At 27.8% G+C, this 23,181-nt stretch overlaps 3 protein-coding genes across 4 annotated transcripts; 2 read left to right on the forward strand and 1 right to left on the reverse strand.

The window, feature by feature from the left end:
- The first annotated feature begins 272 nt into the window (after positions 1 to 272).
- On the forward strand, positions 273 to 11,485 carry LOC132920394 (THO complex subunit 2). 2 transcript variants are annotated; one of them, XM_060982756.1, is made up of 30 exons: positions 273 to 482; positions 557 to 636; positions 823 to 911; positions 1,113 to 1,241; positions 1,305 to 1,417; positions 1,493 to 1,865; positions 1,931 to 2,071; positions 2,131 to 2,303; positions 2,365 to 2,563; positions 2,656 to 2,819; positions 2,945 to 3,131; positions 3,212 to 3,483; positions 3,552 to 3,669; positions 3,736 to 3,915; positions 4,472 to 4,636; positions 4,701 to 4,982; positions 6,550 to 6,663; positions 6,727 to 6,918; positions 6,992 to 7,252; positions 7,316 to 7,573; positions 7,702 to 7,783; positions 7,854 to 7,941; positions 8,016 to 8,142; positions 8,220 to 8,376; positions 8,992 to 9,032; positions 9,535 to 9,684; positions 9,756 to 9,813; positions 10,634 to 10,698; positions 10,768 to 10,823; positions 11,288 to 11,485. In XM_060982756.1, exons 1-30 carry the CDS (start codon positions 439 to 441, stop codon positions 11,313 to 11,315), a joined length of 4,386 nt encoding a protein of 1,461 aa, XP_060838739.1. In that variant the 5' UTR covers positions 273 to 438; the 3' UTR covers positions 11,316 to 11,485. The 2 variants fall into 2 exon arrangements, with proteins under 2 accessions (XP_060838739.1, XP_060838738.1); XM_060982755.1 differs by having other exon boundaries at positions 274 to 482; positions 7,636 to 7,783.
- Positions 11,486 to 13,499: 2,014 nt separating this feature from the next.
- LOC132919990 (cytochrome P450 6a2-like) lies at positions 13,500 to 16,476 on the forward strand. The gene is made up of 4 exons (XM_060981969.1): positions 13,500 to 14,611; positions 14,905 to 15,126; positions 15,753 to 16,004; positions 16,103 to 16,476. The coding sequence occupies exons 1-4, from the start codon at positions 13,735 to 13,737 to the stop codon at positions 16,267 to 16,269; spliced, it is 1,518 nt and encodes a 505-aa protein (XP_060837952.1). The 5' UTR covers positions 13,500 to 13,734; the 3' UTR covers positions 16,270 to 16,476.
- Positions 16,477 to 17,897: 1,421 nt separating this feature from the next.
- On the reverse strand, positions 17,898 to 22,849 carry LOC132919991 (uncharacterized). Its single transcript, XM_060981970.1, has 4 exons — positions 22,302 to 22,849; positions 20,714 to 20,958; positions 20,366 to 20,645; positions 17,898 to 20,257 (listed from the first exon to the last, which is right to left on the reverse strand). Exons 1-4 carry the CDS (start codon positions 22,366 to 22,368, stop codon positions 19,803 to 19,805), a joined length of 1,047 nt encoding a protein of 348 aa, XP_060837953.1. The 5' UTR covers positions 22,369 to 22,849; the 3' UTR covers positions 17,898 to 19,802.
- Positions 22,850 to 23,181: the final 332 nt, after the last annotated feature.

The raw sequence follows: 23,181 nt of genomic DNA on the forward strand, positions 1-23,181 counted from the left end.
AAATTTTATCCACGTTACTCTTTACTCTATGCCCTATGGTTTGACCGTATATTTTAAAAACGGTAAAGTTGTTGTTCGAACCACGAACTAAGATAATATTATCTTCTTTACACATCGTGTTTACAAAATCACTTTGAATTACAACCTCCTTGAATTGATTATCAAACCGCGTGTGTTTTCGAATGAAAACTACTGTATTGTTTTTTTCCGCCACGATTTTTAGCATAAGGTTTGTTTTTCTTGTACTTCATTGTTTTATCTTTATTCTACGATAAATGATAAAATTGTAATTACTAATTTTGTTTTATTTCTTATACGTTTTGAATTTTAATTCATTTCGATTATTTATATTTTTACTTCAATTCAAATGATGAATATTAGAATGTTTCCGTTTTAGGTATTTTGTTTTGTTCAAAATTTAAATCTAAACACTTAAAGATGGACAAGTATGAAGGTTGGGGTTTAACCGAAAAAACTGAATTGTATGTATTTTTTCGTGTTTATAAAATTTAATAGTTTTAAAATTGATTTGGTTTGAATGTTTACTCTGTTTTAGTTTGTCAAAATGTCATGAACTTGTTAAAAGTTCTAAATCAGAATTTTCATTAACAATTACATCTAATGGCAATCCTACTGGTACGTTGATCAACAAAGTATTTTAAATTTAGTTTTATATTAAGTTATCTGTGTACTAAATTATTCAAAATATAAATATTTACACCTGGGTTTTCTGTTCAATTACCTAATTAGGTTCAAAGTATATACTTATATCATTTTACGTTCATTAATTTTATTATAAATGTTCTAATTTATTGTTTTCAGATTTGGCCAAAGCTATTCTTTCATTATTAATAGCATGTATTAAAGGAAAAATTAAAACAAATCTTGGTTTATCTATTTTAAGCGATTTAGTAAGTATAGCGCTTGTAACAAATTTTCTTTTAGTATCCCCCAACTTTTGCCATTAATTATATGTATTTGTGTGCCCTAGTTCAATTTTTTTAATACATTTATTTTTATTTTTATTTATAAATTAAAGCTTACTATTATTGTTTAAGAGTATTTTATAAGAATTTAATTTGTTATTGATTATTTGTATATATGTTTTTTAGTGTTCAAATGCAGAAATAGCTTCTGTTGTAATGGATATCTTTAATTACTTAGATACTGACACAGCCCTTTCAGATAACGGAGGATTAGAAAGAGAATATTTTGGAAATTTCGTCAAAGAATCACAAAAAGTTAATATCAACTTTTAATACATTTTTAATAACTTATTCAATAAAACATTTCTTTTTTTATAGTTATTGACTGACAAATTACTTAAAGAACGGTTAGAAATTGACTCATTAAAAGACATTAAGTTATTAAATAATATTTTTTCTACAAAATTTATTAAAATCAAAACTAAACTTTTGTAAGTTGTTTTTTTTCTAATTAAATTTATCTAGTATCTATAAACGTATATATTAATTTTACTCCTTTTTTTTAGCTATAAACAGCGAAAGTATAATTTATTTCGGGAAGAATCTGAAGGCTATTCTAAATTAATTACAGAATTAAATTCTGATAATATGGATCCTAAAATCATGGTTGAAATTATTAAATCATTGATTGGATGTTTCAACTTGGACCCAAATCGTGTGTTAGATATAATTTTAGATTCATTTGAACACCATACAGATAATAAAGCTGAACATTTTTTTATTCCATTACTACATGATTATATGCCTGAATCACAAAGACTGACTGAAGTATTGGCATTTAAATTACGACAAGTGAATAATTTAACTCGCTCATCTTACAGATTGATTGCTTTTTTGATTCAATTCAATTTAATTGGACTGGATAACATTTATCCTTGGGTAAATTAGACTATGGTTATATTATAGTATTTTTCAATTAAATATCACTAAATTTTTTTTTTTAGTTAATTCCAGATGATAAAGATATTAAAACAAATTGGGAAAAGGATATAAAAAATGGACAAGATTATTTGAGAAAAGCTTCAAGTATGATCATAACAAAAGCACCGGAATCTGAAACTATTGATGATAATATTCAGCCTAAAGTATATTTTATTTTCTTAAATTATTATGTTTGTTACATATTTTAGTTTTACAATTTTAGCCTGAAGAAAATCAAAAATTTTGTTTATGTGAAGCTATGTTACAAATTGGAGATTGGAATACTGCTCAAGTATTAATTAAAAGATTTCCAGAATACTATGCTGTAGAATATCCTCCTATTGGCGATGCACTTTGCTCTCTTATAAATCAAGTCATTAAACCTGTTTATAATCAGTAAGTGTTTTTATTTTATATACAATTGACTTGTTGTTATCTGTTGTTTAATATATTTTAGAGTTTTTAATCTTCATTCAAAAGCTGTAAAACATTCAACTGATGTTCAACTAAATTCACGTTCTCTTAAACATGTATTAACACTAGAAGAATTTCATGATGTAGTTATACCTATGTTAATAACATTAGGTCCTGGACTACACCGTGATCCTGTTCTTATGTTTAAAATTGTCAGAATTGTTAGAGAAGCATTAACTAATGTAAGTGTTTATGCATTTCATATTTATAACTAAAATATTAGTAAATATTTTAAATAGATAAATATATTAATTTTGATTTATCTTTATTTTAGGAAGGAATTAAAAATAAAGATTATATTCCATCTGAAACGGGATTTTATTTTGACACTTTGTCATTATTGGATCGTGTCTTATTACCTACTCTTTCATTAGCGGAAGGAAGTAGTGTTTCAGAGCATTTGTGGACTTTATTACAACTTTATCCTTATCACTGCAGGTATTAGCAATTTGTAAAATGAATTTGAAATTGTACTTTTTTTTTTATCAATAATTATAAATTTTATTATTTGGTTTCACATGATACATTTTTTTTAAATTTATTTATTTATTTATGAAACATAGGTATGCACTTTATAACAGTTGGAAAAATGATACACATAAATATCATCCAAAATTATTAACAAAGAAAGTTGATGTACAGAAAAAAGCTAGATCTGTAATGAAACGTCTTTGTAAAGATAATACTAAACCATCTAGTCGTGTTATTGGGAAAATATCACATTATGCACCTGGCTATTTATTTGATTATGTAATTACAAAATTTAATTTTTTTTTGGATAATATTGTTATTGGACCAAAGTTGATGTTGGATGTTATAATTATTTTTAGATACTGGGACAAATTCAAGTATTTGATAATTTAGCTAGCATTGTGGTTGAATGCTTAAAGTACATGACAAGTTTATCATTTGATGTTCTTGGATATTGTATTGTAGAAACATTAGGTAAAAGTGGCCAAGATCGAGTGAAACATGATGGTACTTCCATTTCAGTATGGCTTCAAAGTACGGCATCATTTTGTGGTGCTATTTTTAAGAAACACCCTGTCGAACTTACAGGAATTCTTCAATATGTAGCAAACCAATTAAAAACAGAAAATAGGTATAAACATTATAATATAAATCTGGTGATTATTACAATTATTCACTTATAAATTTATATTTCTGTAGTTTGGATCTTCTTATACTTAAAGAGATTGTGTTGAGAATGGCTGGTGTTGAGGTTATGGAACAAATAACTCCTGATCAAATTGAAGCTATGTCAGGTGGTGATTATTTAAAAACTGAGGTAAGAAAACTTAAAAATTTTTCTCCTTAATATAACTAAAACTTGATTCATATTTTACTATTTTAGGCTGGTTACTACAATCAAATTAGAAATACAAAAAAATCTTCTATTAGACTGAAAGAATCATTATTACATAACAATTTGGCTGTTGCTTTATGTCTGTTAATTGCTCAACAAAGGCATAGTGTTATTTATAAAGAACACGAATCTATTCATATCAAACTTGCTGGACAGCTCTATGACCAAGTATGATAATTATTAATTAAGTATAATAAGTATATAAAATATTTATAAATTTGTGAATTGGTAGTCTAATTTGTGGGAATGTGTTTATGAGAAAAGGTTATGTTCAGTGTGAAAGAATGTTATTACAATGTTTGATTTTTAGAACAAATTCTGAATCTCATGTGTTATGATATAAATAAATTAATTAATATCAGTAATATCACAAACTAAAATATTAAAAACTGGACATAAAAGTTTTATGTTTTTGATTAAATATATATAGTTTTGTTCTTACAGAGTCAATACACCTTTTGGTTATACTAATGCTTACTAAAATGTATTTATAATTATTAGATAGTGGTATTGTAAAAGTAGAAAAAGGTTTAATCAATGCATTCCATTTCTTCCCCCACTATAAAACTATTATTGAACATTACTATCTTTTAGTAATATACTCCACATTTAACTTTCATATTGAATCTAGTATACTATCCTTTATCTGTGTGTTTATATATATATACATAAATATATATAGATATATATATATATATAAATAACAATGAAATTACTTTTATAGTGCCAAGATACGTTGGTTCAATATGGTACATTTTTGGGGTCTACATTTTCAATGGAGGAATATATCAATCACTTGCCATCTGTACATGATTTACTTGATCAACATCATGTTCATATGGACGTAGCATTTTTTTTAGCTAGGCCTATGTTTAATCATTCTATTAATGTAAGTATCATTTCTTTTTGCTTTACTCTAAAATAATTATTAATTTTTGTATAATTTATTTTAGACTCGTTTTGATGCTTTGCGCAAAGCTGACCCCAACTCAAAAAAATCATTAGCTGTTAGACAAACAAAATATGCAGAAGCTCATAAAGAAGTTATGTCATCTATTGTTAAATCTGTTGTTCCACTCCATCCTGAGAAGGTGTGGGAAGATGTGTCACCTGGATTTTTAGTCACATTTTGGTCATTGACTTTATATGACTTATGTGTTCCAAATGAAGCCTATAAACGAGAAATAAATAAACTTAAAGCTCAGTCTTCAGCAATGGGAGATTCAAAACAAGCAGTGAGTTTTATTCAAATTGTATAAAAAATATAAGTGGTTTTCAACCAATGGGCCGCGACTCACTTGTGAGCCGAGGGCAATTGTCTATAGTCTAAGCCAGTGGTCGGTAACCTTTTTGGACTCCCAGGCCACATTCATAAATTAATAAGAGTTCGCGGGCCAGACAAAAATAAAATTGTTATTATTCCAAATTATTTATCAAAAAAAAATAATTTAAAGTGAGCCGCCGGTTGCCAACCACTGGTCTAAGCTAAGGGTTTGGAAATTTGAATTAACTGTTTTTTTACCTGTTTATTATGTAAGTGGGCTTCAAAATATTTTCTATAAAATTGGTAATACATATTAAATTCTGACTAGCTCTCCATAAAAATCCCTCCAAAATCTTCAAATTATCATCTATCACTATCTCAGGCATCCTAAATAAAACATTCAAGAAGCAGTGGTATTGTGACTATTAAAGTATTAACCTAATGAAAGACTTGACCATGTCATTGGGAGGCCTCTATAGTTGGTTTTACCTGTCTTTTTGTTTACTTTCTAAAATCCATTAATTGTTCTTATTGTTCTATTATATTGTAATAGATTGAATAAAAACTTGAAAAAAAAGTTTTCTTATTTATTCTACTTTAAAAATAGAAGATGCATAATTTTTATTTAATAATGGTTTCGAAATTATTTGTTTCATTTCATTTTTTTATTTTATTGTAATTTGGCATATTTTACAATTTTTATATGTTATTAGTTAATTACTATACAGTGCTTGGTCACATTTTTCAATTGTTACTTTATTGGAAACTGATGCGTTTTTGTTGGCTAAACTATCCATTTTTAATTTGTTTTTGTCTATGCCAATGGTTCTTAACCTGTGGTCTGCGGCCCCCTGGGTGTCCGCTATACTCATGTTGGGGGTCCACGGCAGCTTTAAGAATATTAAAAATAAAATAATTTATATTACAGTTTTATGAAAAATTAAGTTTAATAAAAATAATTATAAATGTGTATGTTTTGTTAGGTCTACTTCTATAATTTGTAATATAAAATAATTATTATAATTTTGGTTATGATAACATCAAATGTTTTGTAAAAAAAAGGTATTTAACAAAAAATTGGCAGGGGGTCTGCGATTTCTAAAAATCTTTCATTGGGGGTCCTTGTTCTACAAAAGGTTAAGAACCGCTGGTCTATGCCATATATGCATGGATACCTTAAGGATATGTCTTAAATCTGTGATCATATACTCACATTATAACCAATCGGTTTGATGGAGGAACTGGTTTTGGAGCCTGTTGTTAAAACAATATTTTGAGGTGAGACCAAGTTGATGGATCAATGAAATGTTGCTTACTAGATAGTATGGCTATTTGTGTATATTCATATCAAAGTGTTTCGTTTTCGTGGTATGTTGGTAGCCAGTTAAAAGATAGTGTACCTATTCCTAACTCTAATTATAATTATAACTATAAATTTGATTTAATTCTATAAATTACTGATATATTGAAAAATGTCAATTTTTGTACAAGTATAAATTTAAATATTATAGCTAATATATTATCATGTACCATTGTAGAGCACTAAAGTAAAAAAAGAACAAGAGCGATTAGGAATTACTATAGCTAAATTGAATGACGAAAAAAAAAAACAACAAGAGCACGTTGAAAAAATATTCTTTATGTTGAATCAGGTAAAAACATTGTTTATTTATACTTATTTATTTTTATTAAAATATGTGTTAATATATTTTCAGGAAAAAGATTCCTGGTTTTTATCTCGTTCAGTTAAAGCAGCAAAAAATGAGACTATTACACAGTTTTTACAGTTGTGTTTATTTCCCCGATGTATTTTTACACATACAGATGCTATGTATTGTGCTAAATTTGTTCAAACATTACATTCATTGAAAACTGCTAATTTTTCAACTCTTTTATGCTATGATAAAGTAAGTTCATATTAAGTATTTAGAACTTAAAATATTATAAACTGTTCAACTAATAATTTAATTTATTTTTTAGTTGTTTTGTGATATAACATATTCAGTAACACTATGCACAGAAAATGAAGCACATCGTTATGGTATATTTCTTAATGAAATGCTAAAAAATGTTACTCGTTGGCATTCAACCAAAGATATATTTGAAAAAGAATGTGCTACATATCCTGGGTTTGTGACTAAATGTAAGAATAGTGATCAATTTGTTCAATCTAACAATGATCATGTAGGGTATGAAAACTTCAGACACGTTTGTCATAAATGGCATTATAAGATTACTAAAGTGAGTAGAATCAAATGAAAATTTTTTTTTTTAAATGTATAAAATACTTATTTTGTTTATTAGGCCATGATGGTTTGTCTAGAGTCTAAAGATTATGTACAAATTCGTAACTCATTGATTATTCTCATTAAAATTGTTAATCATTTTCCTGTTCTGGCAAAATTAGCCACATTAATCGAAAAAAAGGTAGAAAAGGTAAGAGAGGATGAAAAGGATAAACGACAAGATCTTTACACTTTAGCAACGTCTTATTGTGGGCTACTGAAAGGTAGAGCTAGTCAGTTTCTTAAGGACAGTGATTTCCATCTAGTTCAAGAAAAGGTATAATTATTTTTTCTACTTACATGAATTGTTTATTAAAATGTAATTAATTATTTTTACAGGTAAGTCAAATAAAAAACATTGTTGATAATAAGTCTGATGCTACAAAAAATAATCAATCTATTAAGAAAAAAGACGAAGATACAGTTCCTGAAGCCAAAACTCCACCACTGCCCGTTATTAAAGTTATTAATGGAACATCATCAACAGGTAAATACAAAATTTTCTAATTTTTATATTATAGTATTTTATTCTTAATTATATTATATTCATATTGTAGAATGGGTTGAAGCTGAAAAGAAGGTTATTGATAACAAAGTGAAAACAGATAAACGACCTATAAAAATCCAAAATACTGAAAAAGTCAAGTGAGTTAAAATCTTAAACTTCTTAAAATTCAAAATTATAATCGTAATTTGTTTTATTTTTAATATTTGTTTAGTGAAAAAGTTATAGTACAAGAGAATATCACAGAAGTATTGAAGGAAGAAAAATTTGATGAATCAAATGAGAAGAAAAGAGATAAACGACAAAGAGATGATAATGTTGACAGAATAAAAGATTCTTATGCAAGTTTTTATTATTTTAGAAATCATTTTGTTTATAGTAAATTTTATGATTTGTTGGTGTTTATTTTATTAATTAGAATGATGTGACTAAACCGCAAGTACTTACTGCCAGTCCAGGTAGTCAACCTACTAATAGTCATAATAAAGTTCAGATCCCGAGGATTAATTTATCACAAGTATCTGTTTGTGTTGTAGATGTGGCAAGTAATGGTTCTCACACTGCTGAAGAAAAAGGTAAGAGATAAAGTTTAATACTCAAAATAATATGAAAAACTGTAATTAATTTTTTTTTTTTTTTTTTTGAATTGCATTAGCTTACCTTCATATTATACATTAAAGTTACATTTATTGTTAAATAGTAAATATTAAATATTGTCTTGAATATTTTAACCAATTAATTTTAATGATATGTTAAATTTTACAAATTCTTAATTCAATTTGGATCAATAAATTAGAAAATATCAGAGATTTTTTTTTTAGATTTAATCTTGCTTACTTGTGATATTTAAATATATATTATTGTACTTATTTATATATTTATTTTAATGATTTATGTACATTTCAGTACTAAATAAGAGTATATAATGAAGATTTTAACAAGTTTTTAAATTTAATGTACATTTTGCCACTAGATCGATATATTTTTTTACTTAGAAGACTTCAAATAGTCCTTTTAAAATGCAAATATTTAATTGTAATTTAGACAAATTCATAGGTATCACTGAGATTAATTTATTATTACTACATTTTAGGGTATAGCTTTAAAATAATGTTTATATTATAAATACAAAAGTTAAATATGGAATTTGTAAATAAATCATAAATTTAAATGGTTTTATTTTATTTCAGATATAAAACGAAAAAAAATGGATACCAGTCCAATTACGAAGGTAAGAACTGAAGTATGGAGCCAACATAATCACAATTCCATTCCTCTTGATATTCACAAAACAAATAATAAGTAGTCTCATCTCTCAAACAAATTGCTCAAGCAGCTTTAATTTATGGTGTTTTGAGTGTCACCTGAATGATGTTTCCTCAATAATTTGTTGTTACTACAATTATTACTGAAATTTTCGAATATGTATTGAAATTGATTCATTCAAACACAATGGAACAATGAATAGCTGTTGTAGCTGAATACCTACTTTCGACGAAGATTGAAGAACAACCTTGTCTTTTATTTACACTTATTTATCATCTGCATTAGTAAATTAAATATTGTTATTCAATCCCTTTAAATAAATAACATTTTGGTTATTGTTTTTGTGTTTTTGGAGAAAAAAAAGAAAAGAAATTGTTATCTATAGCTTATATACTTTGGTAATTTGGTATCTTTTTTATATTTTGTTATTTTTGGTTTGCATTTTCGTTATCCTTTTTAACTCACAGCAACTCATGAAGCATAATCCCGACATTAAATCTGAGACAAATGGATCAGCTTTGATAGAGAAAAAAGATAAGAAGATTAAAAAATCACAATCTACTGATTCAACTTCACTAAAAGAAATTCGTAAAGATCGTAAATTAAGTCGCAAAAGAGTATGTATACTTTGATTTAAAAGACATTAATATAATTACTTAAAGTGAATTCATATTTTTTTTTATTTTAGCATGACCGGCGTGATGAAACTACACCTGAATTAAAGAGACGCAAAGAAGACGAGAAACGTATGTTAATATTAAAATTTTGAATTTATTATGTTATGTTTTCTAACCCATATATAACAGAAATTTGTGTTTGACAGAACCAATTTTGTGATGTTAGCTTTAATATTAGAGTGAATACTATAATAATAATAATATTATCTAGGCAACTTTTTAAGATTTTATTGATATTTTATTATTAAAATTAAATTATTTTTTATAGTTATATCTTGCAGTGGAGTGTCAATAAATTATCCACAATAATTGGGACCAAGGGGGTGCAGATAAATAATGATTAAAAATATACAAAGAACATGAATTTAAATGTTTTATTTAAATAAAAATAAAACTAATTTATTGTTAAAAGTATGTTATGTAATTTATTTTTTATTTAAAACTTAAAAATATCATATTGGGGATAATAATTGATGGACCGAATAATTTATACTACACTGTACTTTAAAATAAAAATATTAATAATATCTTGATGTGGATAGCCAATGAACTGTGAATACTATGGTTCACGAGGTGTTTTCAGTGACGGTTATGCTTACCTCAAGTTTATCAACAGATACACATGCTTTTGATAATTACTTTTAAATTACGATTTTTGGTATGTGGATACCCACATATTTTAGTTATTTGGATACACATGGTAATTTGACTGTAGCTGCCACTAGGTGTTCTAGTTAATATTCTTAGTTTTAACTTTAATAATAAAATCAATTTTAAAGGTAACAACAAAAATTTGGTTCTATTAAATGTGCATTTCCTATGTAGAGTGTGGGTTCAACAAAAATAGTTTTCTGACATACTGTTAAATATAAATTTGTTTTACCAATAGATGTAAAATCATCAGCTGATATTCGTCATGATGACATAGTGGGTGATAAACATCGGTCTAGTAGAGTAAGTATTTTAAATCTTTACTAAATCAGTTATAATTTCAACAAAATAAATTAATAACATGATTTGCAGGAAAAGTCTCCTCATCCAAAAGAATGGTCTGAAAGAACTGAATCACGTCATAAAAGATATCCTTTTTAATTTTTAATTTTAATTTTAATTAATTATTATAATCTTAAAGTAACATAGACAGTTAAATTGACATTGTTGATTGATACAAAAATAATTGATTGAAGTAAAAATCATTATTTGAATATTTATCTCTTTATCAGTTAGGGTTCATAGAAGTGTAAGTATGAGAATGTGTTAATATTTATATTATATTATTAATTTATTATTGTGATTGTTGAGATTATGTGCTTTGTAAAAAATACTAAATACTTAAAAAAATTTAAATATTAAATTAATATTATAAAATATATATATATTTATTTTTTTAAATATTTATTTAAATACTTAATTACTAAGAGGAAAAGAAAAAAAAACATGTTATCTAATTGGTATATAGGCCATATAGTTGAAGTTTATTGTTATGGTATTATATTTTCTAATCTATTATGATTCAAAATTTTTCTTAATATAATCGTTATACGCACAGGACAGGTGATAAAAGGAAATGATCATTTTTTATAGTCAACACAAACATAATATGAATATTGTCGTATAAAATTGTGAATAATTATTGTATTTTAATATTATTTCCATTGTATTTTATAATTTTTATAATTTTTTTTTTTTTTGTTTTTGTGTATTAATAAAAGATTTTCTTACAAAATTGTAATATATTTAAGTTTGTGTACGCTCATTTAATTTTAATCAATGTAAGTTTTTTAACAGATAATGATATTTGGAATCAGTTGTTACAGTTATAAAAGTAAAAAATAAAAATTACTTAAAATCCTATGATAAATTTGAATAATGCTTAAACTTAAAGAAAACTTATAATACATGCGGATTTCAAAGTCGTATTTTACGAGATTATGTTATACTTCTTGTGTTATTAAAAAATCGTCTGCTTTTACGTCTTTACAATCATCACCATATGTCCTCGACGATTCAATGGTGGTGACCTGAAAATTGATACTAGAGTACTAGATTACTAGAGATGTGTCACTAATCACTGTCAATTTTTAGTTCTAGATTAAAGTTCAATTTAATGTAGATCTTTTGTCTTTACACAATATGCGAAAGTATTAAATATATTTTTGGGTTCTCGGTCATCAAAACCATTCTGTTAATTCCTCTGTCTGTTCCTTTCTTCTGCTGCTACTCTCCATGGTATACCTAATTGAAACCTTTTTACGTTAATTTTCAGTCTTCTCAGTGGTCTCTAACTAGAAGAGGTTCTCGATAGTTCTAACTATTAAAACTATTTTTACTTTCTTTAATTTTTAATCTCCCTTGTAATGTGTGGTTTTTAAAAATATTGTAACGGTTTTATAAGTTGTTAATTTTATAACAATATACACTACAATACGAAGTTTTTTTGTGTATACATTTTTTTTCAATTTTTTCAATTACAAGAAAAAAATATTGCATCAGAATATAACAAATTAAAAAAATTAATTTCTCTGAAGGTGCTCAACGTTGCACACAAATTAATAAAAAAAAAGATTTAAAAGATGGGAGGAAATTAAGTAAAGTACGTTGGCAGGAAAACACTATAAATGACGATTTGGGGAGAAGGAAATGCTATGACGAAAAGGGTGCAAGGTGTATATTGCAGTGAGTATAGTTTAGGCTACACATCTTTGCAACGTTTTCGTGTCATGTCCCTTCACTGTTGCAGGTGCAGGAACGACGGTAATGACGGCGAGCGGCTAGTGCACAACAAAAAATAAAAATGTACAGCACCTTTATAATACTATCAGTGCTTACTGCTTACCCAATAATAAAATTATATTTTAACATTATAACTCTATTTTTTGGTAAACAGGGAAATAAACTAATGAGACGTGTCAAAGTCACACTATTAATTCATAAATAATAAATATACTAGTAAAATACTCGGGTACCAATTGTACATTTATACGTTGTACCTACTACCTATACTAATTACTTGCTACGGTATATAATATTACAATATCACTTTAATATTTTTTTTTAAACATTTTTTAATTTATTTATTTTGTATTCTTTAAAATATGTTGATAATATCTGTATTGTATTAATATCTATGTAACTTTTATAAAAAGTTATACTAACTATAATTGATATTGCACTAAATTATTTTATATTATAACATTTATAATTTTACTATAGTTATACATATATTAGAATAGTTATATCGATTATCGATAGGACCCTTCTATAAGAAGGGGGCGAACTTCATATATTATATATATAGACCCACAAATTACTAGGCACTAGGCAGTGATATAAATTACGAAAATTTGAAGAAAAAAAATTAGATTATTCTTGGGGTCCCCCTAAAGACGCCTCTGGCCCACCAGTCAACGAAGTACGCAAATTCGTTATTTTACATGATTTATTACAATGGGCGTGACATTTTATTATAACATATATGTATTATATACCCACGTACCAAGTGTGGGCAAGGGCGCCCGCAGTGGAGGGGGGCATGGCCCCCTCTATTTTAGTTAGTATTAAATATTAAGTGTTTTATTAACTACTTGAATGGCTTAAGTATTTATGTTTTTGACTTTATCCCCCCCTGGCTTATATTTCTGTAGGCGCCCTTGAGTGTGGGCGTATGTTATTTACAAAATACATCGATGGCCTTGATAATTCGAACGAGATATAATTACACATATCATAATTTTCCGTATATCCCCCACGACTAAGTTTACACTCGAAAATATACATAAAAAGCATACACAATCGCAGATAGATGATGCTTTAAATCCCACTCGTGGACGGTGAAATCGGATTCGTATTCGACTATGAGTAAAATTTTACATAAACGCAGTTCTCGTGTGGAGTCGGTTTCGAGTGAAATCAATTGAATTATTGCGATATATCATACGTACATTATATTATTAAAAGAGTATTGAAATTTTAAATTTAATATCGGTCACCATGATTTCGAGTTTGGTCGGTTTTTTGTTCAACACTCCTGTTATTAGTGCAGTAGCCGTCCTCGTGGCGTTTATTTATTATTATACGACCAACACGTACGACAAATGGCTAAAGTTGAACGTACCGCACGACCGACCGTGGCCGCTAGTGGGCAACACGGTTAAGATGTTGACTCTGGTCGAACACCAGTTGACCACCATCGACGGAATTTATAAACGATTTGCCAACGAAAACTATTGCGGTTTCTATCAGATGAAGACGCCGTTCCTGATGATCAGAGACCCAGAGCTGATCAATAATATATTAATCAAGGATTTCTCGTACTTCCCAGACCGAGGTTTCCACAAGGACCCTGCGTTGAATATAATGGCCAACGCGTTATTCTTCATGGAGGGGTCAAAGTGGAAGGTGATGAGACAGAAACTGAGCCCGGGGTTCACGTCGGGCAAGCTGAAGCTCGCTCACGACCAAATAGCAGAGTGCAGCGACGAGCTGATGCGATTTATCAGGGCTAAAATGGAAGAAAACGATCAGATCGAAGTCAAGGAGACCATGGGAAAGTACTCGACAGACGTCATCGGAACGTGCGCATTCGGTTTGAAATTGGACACCGTCAAGAACGACGATTCCGATTTCCGGTTGTACGCCCGGAAAATATTAAAGATGAACTTCCGGTTTTTGTTGACCGAAACGGTGTCACCGAAAATATTGAAACTGTTGGGAATCGCCGAGCTCTCGCCCGAAGCTACTGCGTTTTATGATTCGGCATTCAATGAAGTCATCAGGTACAGGGAGGAAAACGGCATAGTCAGACATGATGTGGCACAGAGCTTAATACAAGCGAGAAAAGAGTTGGTGCTTGACTCAACCGACGAAAGTAAAGTTGATCACTACAAACTGTTGATTCGATAGCTTTTCTATATTACACAAAAATCATGATAAAGCATCAATATAATATTTTAGTCGAGTACCACTAAATCCGGTTAATTATATTCTATACCTATCTACAATACCCTGGTCTAAAATATCATATAAATATTCGTAATATATTATTATTGTAATTTTATCGAATCACTGTCGTTTATATTATTATTTACCGAATAAAATTATATCTCTTCAATTTCCACGTATTAAAATAATAAATTAGTGTTTTGATCTATATTATTTTAGATGAATTTACTGAACAGGATATCATCGCAAATGCGATCCTGATGTTTTTGGCCGGTTTTGAACCTGTGTCTTCCACGTTGAGTTTCTGTTTGTATCAGTTAGCGCTGAACCAACACATCCAAGACAAAATGCGTGACGAAATGAATTCGAAATTAAAACAACACGGACAACTGAACAATGATTTTTTGGTGGATCTTCATTACACCGATATGGTTTTGGCGGGTAAATATCGGAGTGCTATTTAACAATGGACATGTACATATAAGTAATAATTACCAACAAATATAAATTTATATCACATTGACTGCATAATGCATTGCACAATTATAGGACGGGGGCTAAGACATAAATATTGTTAAATTGTTTTATTTCATTGTTATACGAATATACACTAAGAATTAAGGTAGCATTTATTATCAATTATAAATTACTTTTACTTTAGTAAATGCAATATTAGGCGTATATAATATATATATTATTATTGAACTGTATTTGCTATGTATATACGCAGGCCATGACTTAATACTAATGACTTGATGTTTGATAAGTATAGGTATCTAAGTAAAACGAGATCATATTATATCATATTTATAAACTATTAATATTGTCTAAATACTTATATATCTCTGTTGACTGTTATAATAGAAAAAAAAACACATGTTTGAACATATTTAATAAGTCTTTTGTTAGAACTTAGAAATATTTACCGAGTAGGTTCCATATAATGGTATTTATAAATTCACGGGTAATGTAAGTTCTGCGTGTATAATATGAAAAAATAATGTATTATAATATCTAATTAATATTGCTAATATACAAAAACCGTCATCGTCTATTGTATGTTTTAGAAACAGAACGTATGTATGTAGTGACAAATGCGCTATTTAGAGAAGCTGTGAAGACATATCACGTACCTGGTGACTCGTTGGTGATCGAAAAGGGAACAAAGATCATGATTCCTGTTAACAGCATTCATCACGACCCAAAGTATTACCCTGATCCGTACACCTTTGACCCAGAAAGGTTTTCACCGGAAGAAAAGGCAAAACGACAATCCGGTACTTACTTACCGTTTGGCGATGGACCGCGATTTTGCATAGGTACCTTTTATCATCAAGATTAGTGTTTCATAATAATTTGAATTTTACTACGTATACCAATATTATTAACGAATTCTTATATTAAAATCGTTTAACAGGAAAACGATTTGCTGAACTGGAAATTAAAATGGTTCTATCACAAATATTGACGACGTTCCAAATTTTGCCATGTGAAAAAACAGAAGTTCCGCTTAAGCTACAAAATGGATTACCTATGATGGTGGCAAAAAACGGCATTTGGTTACGTTTTCAATCCATTTCTTAATGAGTATCATACTATCATACTCCCCTAAGTGGCCTAAGTCTATGACGACTTTGAAATTTGTATGACATATAAAGTAATAATAACTAATATATATACTGTAGCATATACTTTATTGAGTATGATAATATATATATATAAGTTTACTAATATAGTGTAATCGATTTGTTTGGAATTGTAATAAATTACTTAATATTTTTAATACAAACAGCCACTTGAATAATTATTTTATTATTAATTTATAAAATTACATATAACCATAACAAAATCTTAATGGTGAAACCACTATCTGAAAATTGATGAACTAATATGTATACTTATAATATGAACAATTATAATAATTCAACACATCACACATGTGGGAAGTTGCTCTCGCTTCTAAATTGTCAAATTTTCTCCAGACTTTCGCTTATGTTTTGAAAATTTAATTAAATCCTTAGCTTTTTACACGTATTGGTTATTGAGTGGTTATATAAATACTGTTAGAAACAAATTTTCTGATATCGAACATTCGATAAATAGGGTTTTTTGAGTGCTTACCAAGCTTCAAATATCACCGCACGTCAGTACGCCACTAAAAACTGTGTAGAATGGTTACTCACGTGATAGTCTTCATAAACAGTTTGGCGAATGTAATAGATACCAAAAACAGCAAGAACAACTTATTATGACAATATATACTCTATTATTATGAATCATTTTAATGTTACGAATAAAGAAATATTGTTTTTAATACTGTCATGTACCTATATTGCCTATCTGTTACGCCGTGTATAAGAAACATCTGGACATCTTAATTAGTTATCAGTTATCACTCATACAGAAAATTGTAGGTATACAACGGTTATACATTTTTTTGAAATATAATAATTATTGTGACTCCGTAACACATAGAAAATTTTCAACATCATAATATTTTAAAAATATTGAATATCAATTAATAATATTTCAGTGCATTCCACATGGCTCCCGTCAAAAAGGTTTTACAAACAAATAAATTCCCAAAAAGCCTCGGTTTTTTTACAACACAAATTCTATACCACCCAAAGTTAGGACTGTCTAAAAAGAGGTACGGTTAAAAATGTGTTGGAAGTTTTTTTTAAGGTTTTATTCTAAGTAAATTAAAAAATTAGATATAAATCATATATTGTGAATTAAATACTGTTTATTCAAATATTTTTAAGGTAATTGACATACTGAAAGAAATAAAATCAGAAACACAAATTAAAACTTGAAGTTATGTCAATATACCTAAATCGAAAACATAGAAGCTCATTGAAAACACCATTGACAAATTTTCATAGAATGAAATAACATGGTTATATAAAAAAATGATGTCTCCAAGATGTATCCAATGTATTATTTTTTTATATTATTACTGGCATACATTTTTTTTTATTTTCACCAAATATTATATTTTTTTATCATATTATGCAAAAATATTTTTAAATTTTTTGTCTAATAAGTAATAGGTACTTATACCATTTTTAACTTGTATACCGTTTAGGTAATTTTTTTATATTATTTAATATACAAGTATTGTTATTCAATACATTTTGTTAAATTTGCTATTATTGAGTTTTTTAGTGTTTTTACAGCATATAATACATTTTTTGATCAATACAAATTAATCCAGGAAAAAATAAAAAATATTTATTATGTTCAATAACAAATTTTATATATTAGATATAAAATATACTTTTTTATCACAGTATCAATTTACAGTATTGAAGTGTAGTAAATAATACTTCAAATATAAATATATAATATTAATTCTATATACAATGTCTTACAAACATGAATATATTTTAATGTATACTGATATAGTTTATAGATATATAATGCATAAACATAAAAATGTAATTATTTCTTACAAATACCAAAGTATCTAGCATTATTAAGGTACAGCAATATATTTTGTCTTTGGTACTTAAATCAATATAAAAACATAAGGAATACAAGAATATAAAAGTTGATTTTACTTAATGTTAGCCAATAATAAAATAGCTGTACAAATATAAAAAAGTTGTTCTTTAAGAATACTTTGTCAGATTAATTGAGTTATACTTAATGTCTTATTGTGTAAAAATAATATATAATAAATAATGCAATAATAATGATGTTTCACAATATTAGACATTATGCATATTTGACTTATTGTTTAAACATTCAAAGTAATGGTACACATTTATAGTAGAGTGATGTGGTATTGCACTTACTATTAGTGTTAAGTAAAATGTAAATCACATAGTATACTTATAGTTTATACTCTACTTTATATTACAATATAAGGTAAGACCTCACAAAATTCGATTAAAATAATATTTTTAAAAGGCAAAAATAAAATAATTGTATAACAGAAAAATTATTTAGAAAGCTGGTAGTCCACACCCATGGACCATATTCTAAAAGACTGACATCACTGGAAAAATGTAATATGAGATATTTTTGTTCATTGAACATCAAATATTAGTGTTAATAAATGTTGCACTATGATTCAAGAGCAACAATTTAGAATCAAAATAAATTTGACTGTTAGATGCTCAGTTAATTATGTAAGCTATAAAAGATATTTAAAAATATACCGTGCTGTGCATAAAGTTTAAAAACTAAAACTATTTTAAATACTGTTTTAGTTGATAAAATAAATACATTTACACAGTATATCTTAGTATAATATACAAATCCGAATATTATATGAATCGGCTTATAATATTAAAAAGAAAATGTGTCGTGATGATGAAATATAGTTGAAAAAGGTACTTATTAAACAATAGAAAATTGAAGTTATGATTTTAAGTTTTATAGTAAAACATAGATGATAATAAAGTGTTATTTATTCATTTTTTAATTCGGTTAAGTTAGTTAAGTTATTACATGATATCCAAAATAGGTACATAAAAATATAATATGTAATAATAAATTTGAAATTTATGCGATATTCAGTCTTGTGTGTCTACAATATTTAGTTTTCTTTTAGTTAAAATGAGTATACTTATTGTGGGTGATACTTTAATTGATAAATAGTTATTTATTTTCAATACAAAACCGTAAATAAAAAAAATATACTATATATATTATAATAAAATTGTGTAACAAAAAAATACTAATATAATATAGATGATAGTTTTTACTATTATCTGATCAAATCAAGTGTGGGCTACAATGTTTTTCTTTATCAACATTTTGAAAAAATAATAAAACACTGTATCCCAATAAAACGTAAAAAAAAAATCTAAATAAGTCATAATTTTAATATTTTCTAAATGATTTTTTTTTAATTTGTTAAATAGTTGAATTAAGAGAAAAACAATTTTATCTTGAAAATTATAAAATCACTGGTACAATCGAACATGGTTGGTGTACTTAGTTTAAAATGTCTTACTTATTTCTCTCCAAATAAAATTAATAAAAATAATAATAATAATGATAAATTTGTTCAGATAGAAATGTTAAATAAAAGTATAAAATCCACCTTAAAAACTACATGAGATTGATGAAGAAATTATATAACTCCATATAATATTGATCAGTTACTATTTACTCGGAAACAATGACTCGTATGAAGGTGGTAGATCTTTGTCAGCTGTTCTCACTTCAGTACCGCTTGGCGCCATAAAATCAGGTGGAGCTGTGGCTACAATAGCCATTGTATCCAAACGTGGTACAGGCTGCATTTCAGAAGAATGTGGATGGCTATTAGGGTTTCCCATACAACAAAATGCAGTTCCACAGTGTCTGAATATCCATAGGAACGCAATAAATACTAAAATCATGGTAACCAGGCAAGCAACTGTTGCAGCTACAACTTTGGTCGCTAAAGTTGATGTGCTCATATAGTTACTATTTAGTACTGAGATTACTGGGCGGCAACCACTCTCATCTTTACAGCTTTTGTATGGACAGTTAACTTTTCCATCATTAAAGAAGTCTTTAAAAATACATGTTTTTCTGCCACAACTTTTCCAATGACCATTGTCATATTTGCATTCTACAGTAAAATAAATCAATTCAGTATCATGTTTCAAAAAATAAAAATATAGGCATTTTTAAAATAATATAATAAATTTAGCAAGGTATTTAACTATAAATATTATACCTTGAAATGATGTAAATATAATCTCAAACTTTAATTCATCATTGGATTCTATAGTTCTATTGCCAAGAAATATTTTAACTTCAATCATACCCCTATGATCAGTGAATGAATTTTTTATTTCTTTATCATCATTACCATCACTGCCTTGGTAAGATTCATTATCAACATTAGTTTCAAATGCATTTATTTTTCCACAAATTTTCTCACTCCAGGATTCTGACGTCGGCTTAAATTTAAAATTTATGTCTAGAACACTTATGGTTTTATCAGCATGGCGAAACTATAAAAGTCAAATCATAAAAATGGATTGAACATAAATACATATAAATAATGAAAGAAAATACATACTTGTACATAGTCAATACATTGTCCTTGAGCATTACGTCTAAAAGACAAATGCTGTATGACAGCAAAAACACCCAACCCGAGTGAGGAAGTGACTGTAAATTTACAGTTAAATTCGTGCTTGCCGCTCCACTTCTGAAAATATTGGTTATCTTTGATCACCATAGCTGATTGATCTTCACGACCAGACAGGTTTAAATTATTTGAAAAGAAACTCATCGAGCAGACACTATCGTTTTCCAAGATTTCTACAAACAAAGGATAAAACAGTTTAATTATTTTGTATTGTCAAACAAACACATAAACTATGGTTTTCAGAAAAGTCTGAATGAAAGCATTTTTTTTTTAAAGATTCTCAGTAACTCATCTCCAGAGGTCTGGACTCCCCAAAATGTTTAAAAGTAGAAACATTTTAGTAGTTTAACGACTATACATTTTCAGTATCTGTATTTAAAAAATGGTTGGACCCCAAAAAATGTTTTTCAGTTACCGCCTGCACTTGGGGGATGATTGATAAAAATATGAAACATAAAATGCACAATATAGTGACATATTCACACAAAATTAAAGTAAAATGAGATGGAAGAACTACTAAAAGGTCAATAAACTTATAACACATTTGATTTTTGTATAGGTTCATCAATAGATGAATATAAAATTAGTATAATATGTAAAGTGTATGAATATTTAAAACTATTTTGAATGAAAATAATTTTGTTCATTTTACTTAGTTAATAGTTTCAATACCAATGTGATATAATAAAAATATTTTGATTAGACCAGTAATTTTTTTATGTCGAGAGAAATGGCAAAATTAAAATTAAAAATGTGTTCAACATGTAGGTAAGTTATTAATAAATGCATTTACATATACTTTTTCACTAGTTATTTATGTTAACAAAATACACAGATTTGTAATTTAATTGTTATTTGTCTGCAATATTTTTCATACATGGAATTATTTTTTATTTATTAAAATAAAAAATATTTTTGTTTAATATCTAAATAAAATATAAATATCAATAAGAATAGACTTAACAAATAATGATTTGTTATGACTTAAGAGTTACCTATTGATATTGATTATAATTTTTATTATTATTATTTTTTTTTTATTTACCTATTGGTTATTGCTATTCAAACATAATTTATCGATAGATCTATAATTGTAAATATAAAAATAATACCCCACTCTACACCTATTAACTACCAGTAATAAAACTATAATTCCTTGGTTGAGTCATCATTCATAAGAAACATAGAAAATATTAAGTATACAATGAATAATAAAAGTATAAACATTTAAAAACTTGTTTTAGTAATAATACTAATAGGTATATCCCAATTATTATAACCACAGTATGTGCCAACAACTTTACAAGTATTGTTGGAGTTTTGATTGACGAGCAGTGATAAATCAACTTGGCCATCAGACAATAAAAATTAATGCTCATGAAGACCAGAGTTGATCATGCTTAGAGTAGCGACATATTAATACTGTGAGTATAGTAATCTCTATAGAATTCCCCCAGGTCTAAACCCTTATAAATGTTAGGTATAAGTGATGTGTTCTTAGACGGTTTTAACTTACTTTCGATGTACGCCATGGTTCGGCCTAAGCACAACACGATCAGCAACCCGTGTGTCAACGACGGCATAATATTGTTTAAGCTTCGGTATTCCTGAGAGGAGGAAGAGGCTTAGAACCAAAAGTGCGACAGGTAGAAATTACGAACTGCACAAGATCAATCGTGTAGTGGGACCATAGTTGTCCTCCGACTACCGAATAATTTTATAGTTTTTCGGCACTACAACTGCTGTCGTACTTTAATGTATTATTATTACGAACATTTACGAAACACCACAGACACCACCGCCAGGCAAACAGACGTAAACTCGAAATTAAAACAACTTAAATAGTACTAACTGGTAACACGACCGTTAAGAGCCTGTGACGCTCAGTGCTGGCTGCAATACTGCATAACGATTAATGTTGTTATTCAGTAGTTAATGACAATTGCCAATTGCACATTTGCACATAATATTATTATTATTATTGTTATTATGAGGGATACAAACGCACGCGCACTGCACATACACACACACAATCACACCCACACACACATACACATACACGGAAACACGATCACACGGTACACATACGCAATACTCGCGATTATCTAATCACGAGAATCGAGCGTCGTCGATTGGTGGGGGGGAGGCGGATACTATCAGACTATCTAACCTAACCGGACACCGTCTTCCATAAAAATTAGTCATATACTCATATTCTCCTGAGACCGTGCCCGATGATCGGGCGGTGATGATCGTCGTGGCGGTGGCCGCACTGTCGAAACGGAGTGAACGGACAAAGCGTCGTGCCTCACGGTGGTACCCGCGCAGTAACTACTAACTTGTTGAACTCTAAAATTCTGAACATTATAATTTATAAATAATGATTGTCTACATGA

This window comes from Rhopalosiphum padi, chromosome 2, assembly GCF_020882245.1.
Source record: "Rhopalosiphum padi isolate XX-2018 chromosome 2, ASM2088224v1, whole genome shotgun sequence".
Taxonomy (NCBI): Eukaryota; Metazoa; Arthropoda; class Insecta; order Hemiptera; family Aphididae; genus Rhopalosiphum; species Rhopalosiphum padi.

Excerpts from the sequence above, each read along its gene's own strand:
- LOC132919990 (XM_060981969.1), top strand. The coding sequence starts at position 13,735 with ATGATTTCGAGTTTGGTCGGTTTTTTGTTCAACACTCCTGTTATTAGT. Across the intron at positions 15,127-15,752 it reads CACCGATATGGTTTTGGCGG|AAACAGAACGTATGTATGTA; the intron begins GTAAATATCGGA and ends TGTATGTTTTAG. Across the intron at positions 16,005-16,102 it reads TGGACCGCGATTTTGCATAG|GAAAACGATTTGCTGAACTG; the intron begins GTACCTTTTATC and ends ATCGTTTAACAG.
- LOC132920394 (XM_060982755.1), top strand. The coding sequence starts at position 439 with ATGGACAAGTATGAAGGTTGGGGTTTAACCGAAAAAACTGAATT. Across the intron at positions 1,418-1,492 it reads AAAATCAAAACTAAACTTTT|CTATAAACAGCGAAAGTATA; the intron begins GTAAGTTGTTTT and ends CCTTTTTTTTAG. Across the intron at positions 10,699-10,767 it reads ATAAACATCGGTCTAGTAGA|GAAAAGTCTCCTCATCCAAA; the intron begins GTAAGTATTTTA and ends CATGATTTGCAG.
- LOC132919991 (XM_060981970.1), bottom strand. The coding sequence starts at position 22,368 with ATGCCGTCGTTGACACACGGGTTGCTGATCGTGTTGTGCTTAGGCCGA. Across the intron at positions 20,959-22,301 it reads AACCATGGCGTACATCGAAA|AAATCTTGGAAAACGATAGT; the intron begins GTAAGTTAAAAC and ends CTTTGTTTGTAG. Across the intron at positions 20,646-20,713 it reads AATGTATTGACTATGTACAA|TTTCGCCATGCTGATAAAAC; the intron begins GTATGTATTTTC and ends TGACTTTTATAG.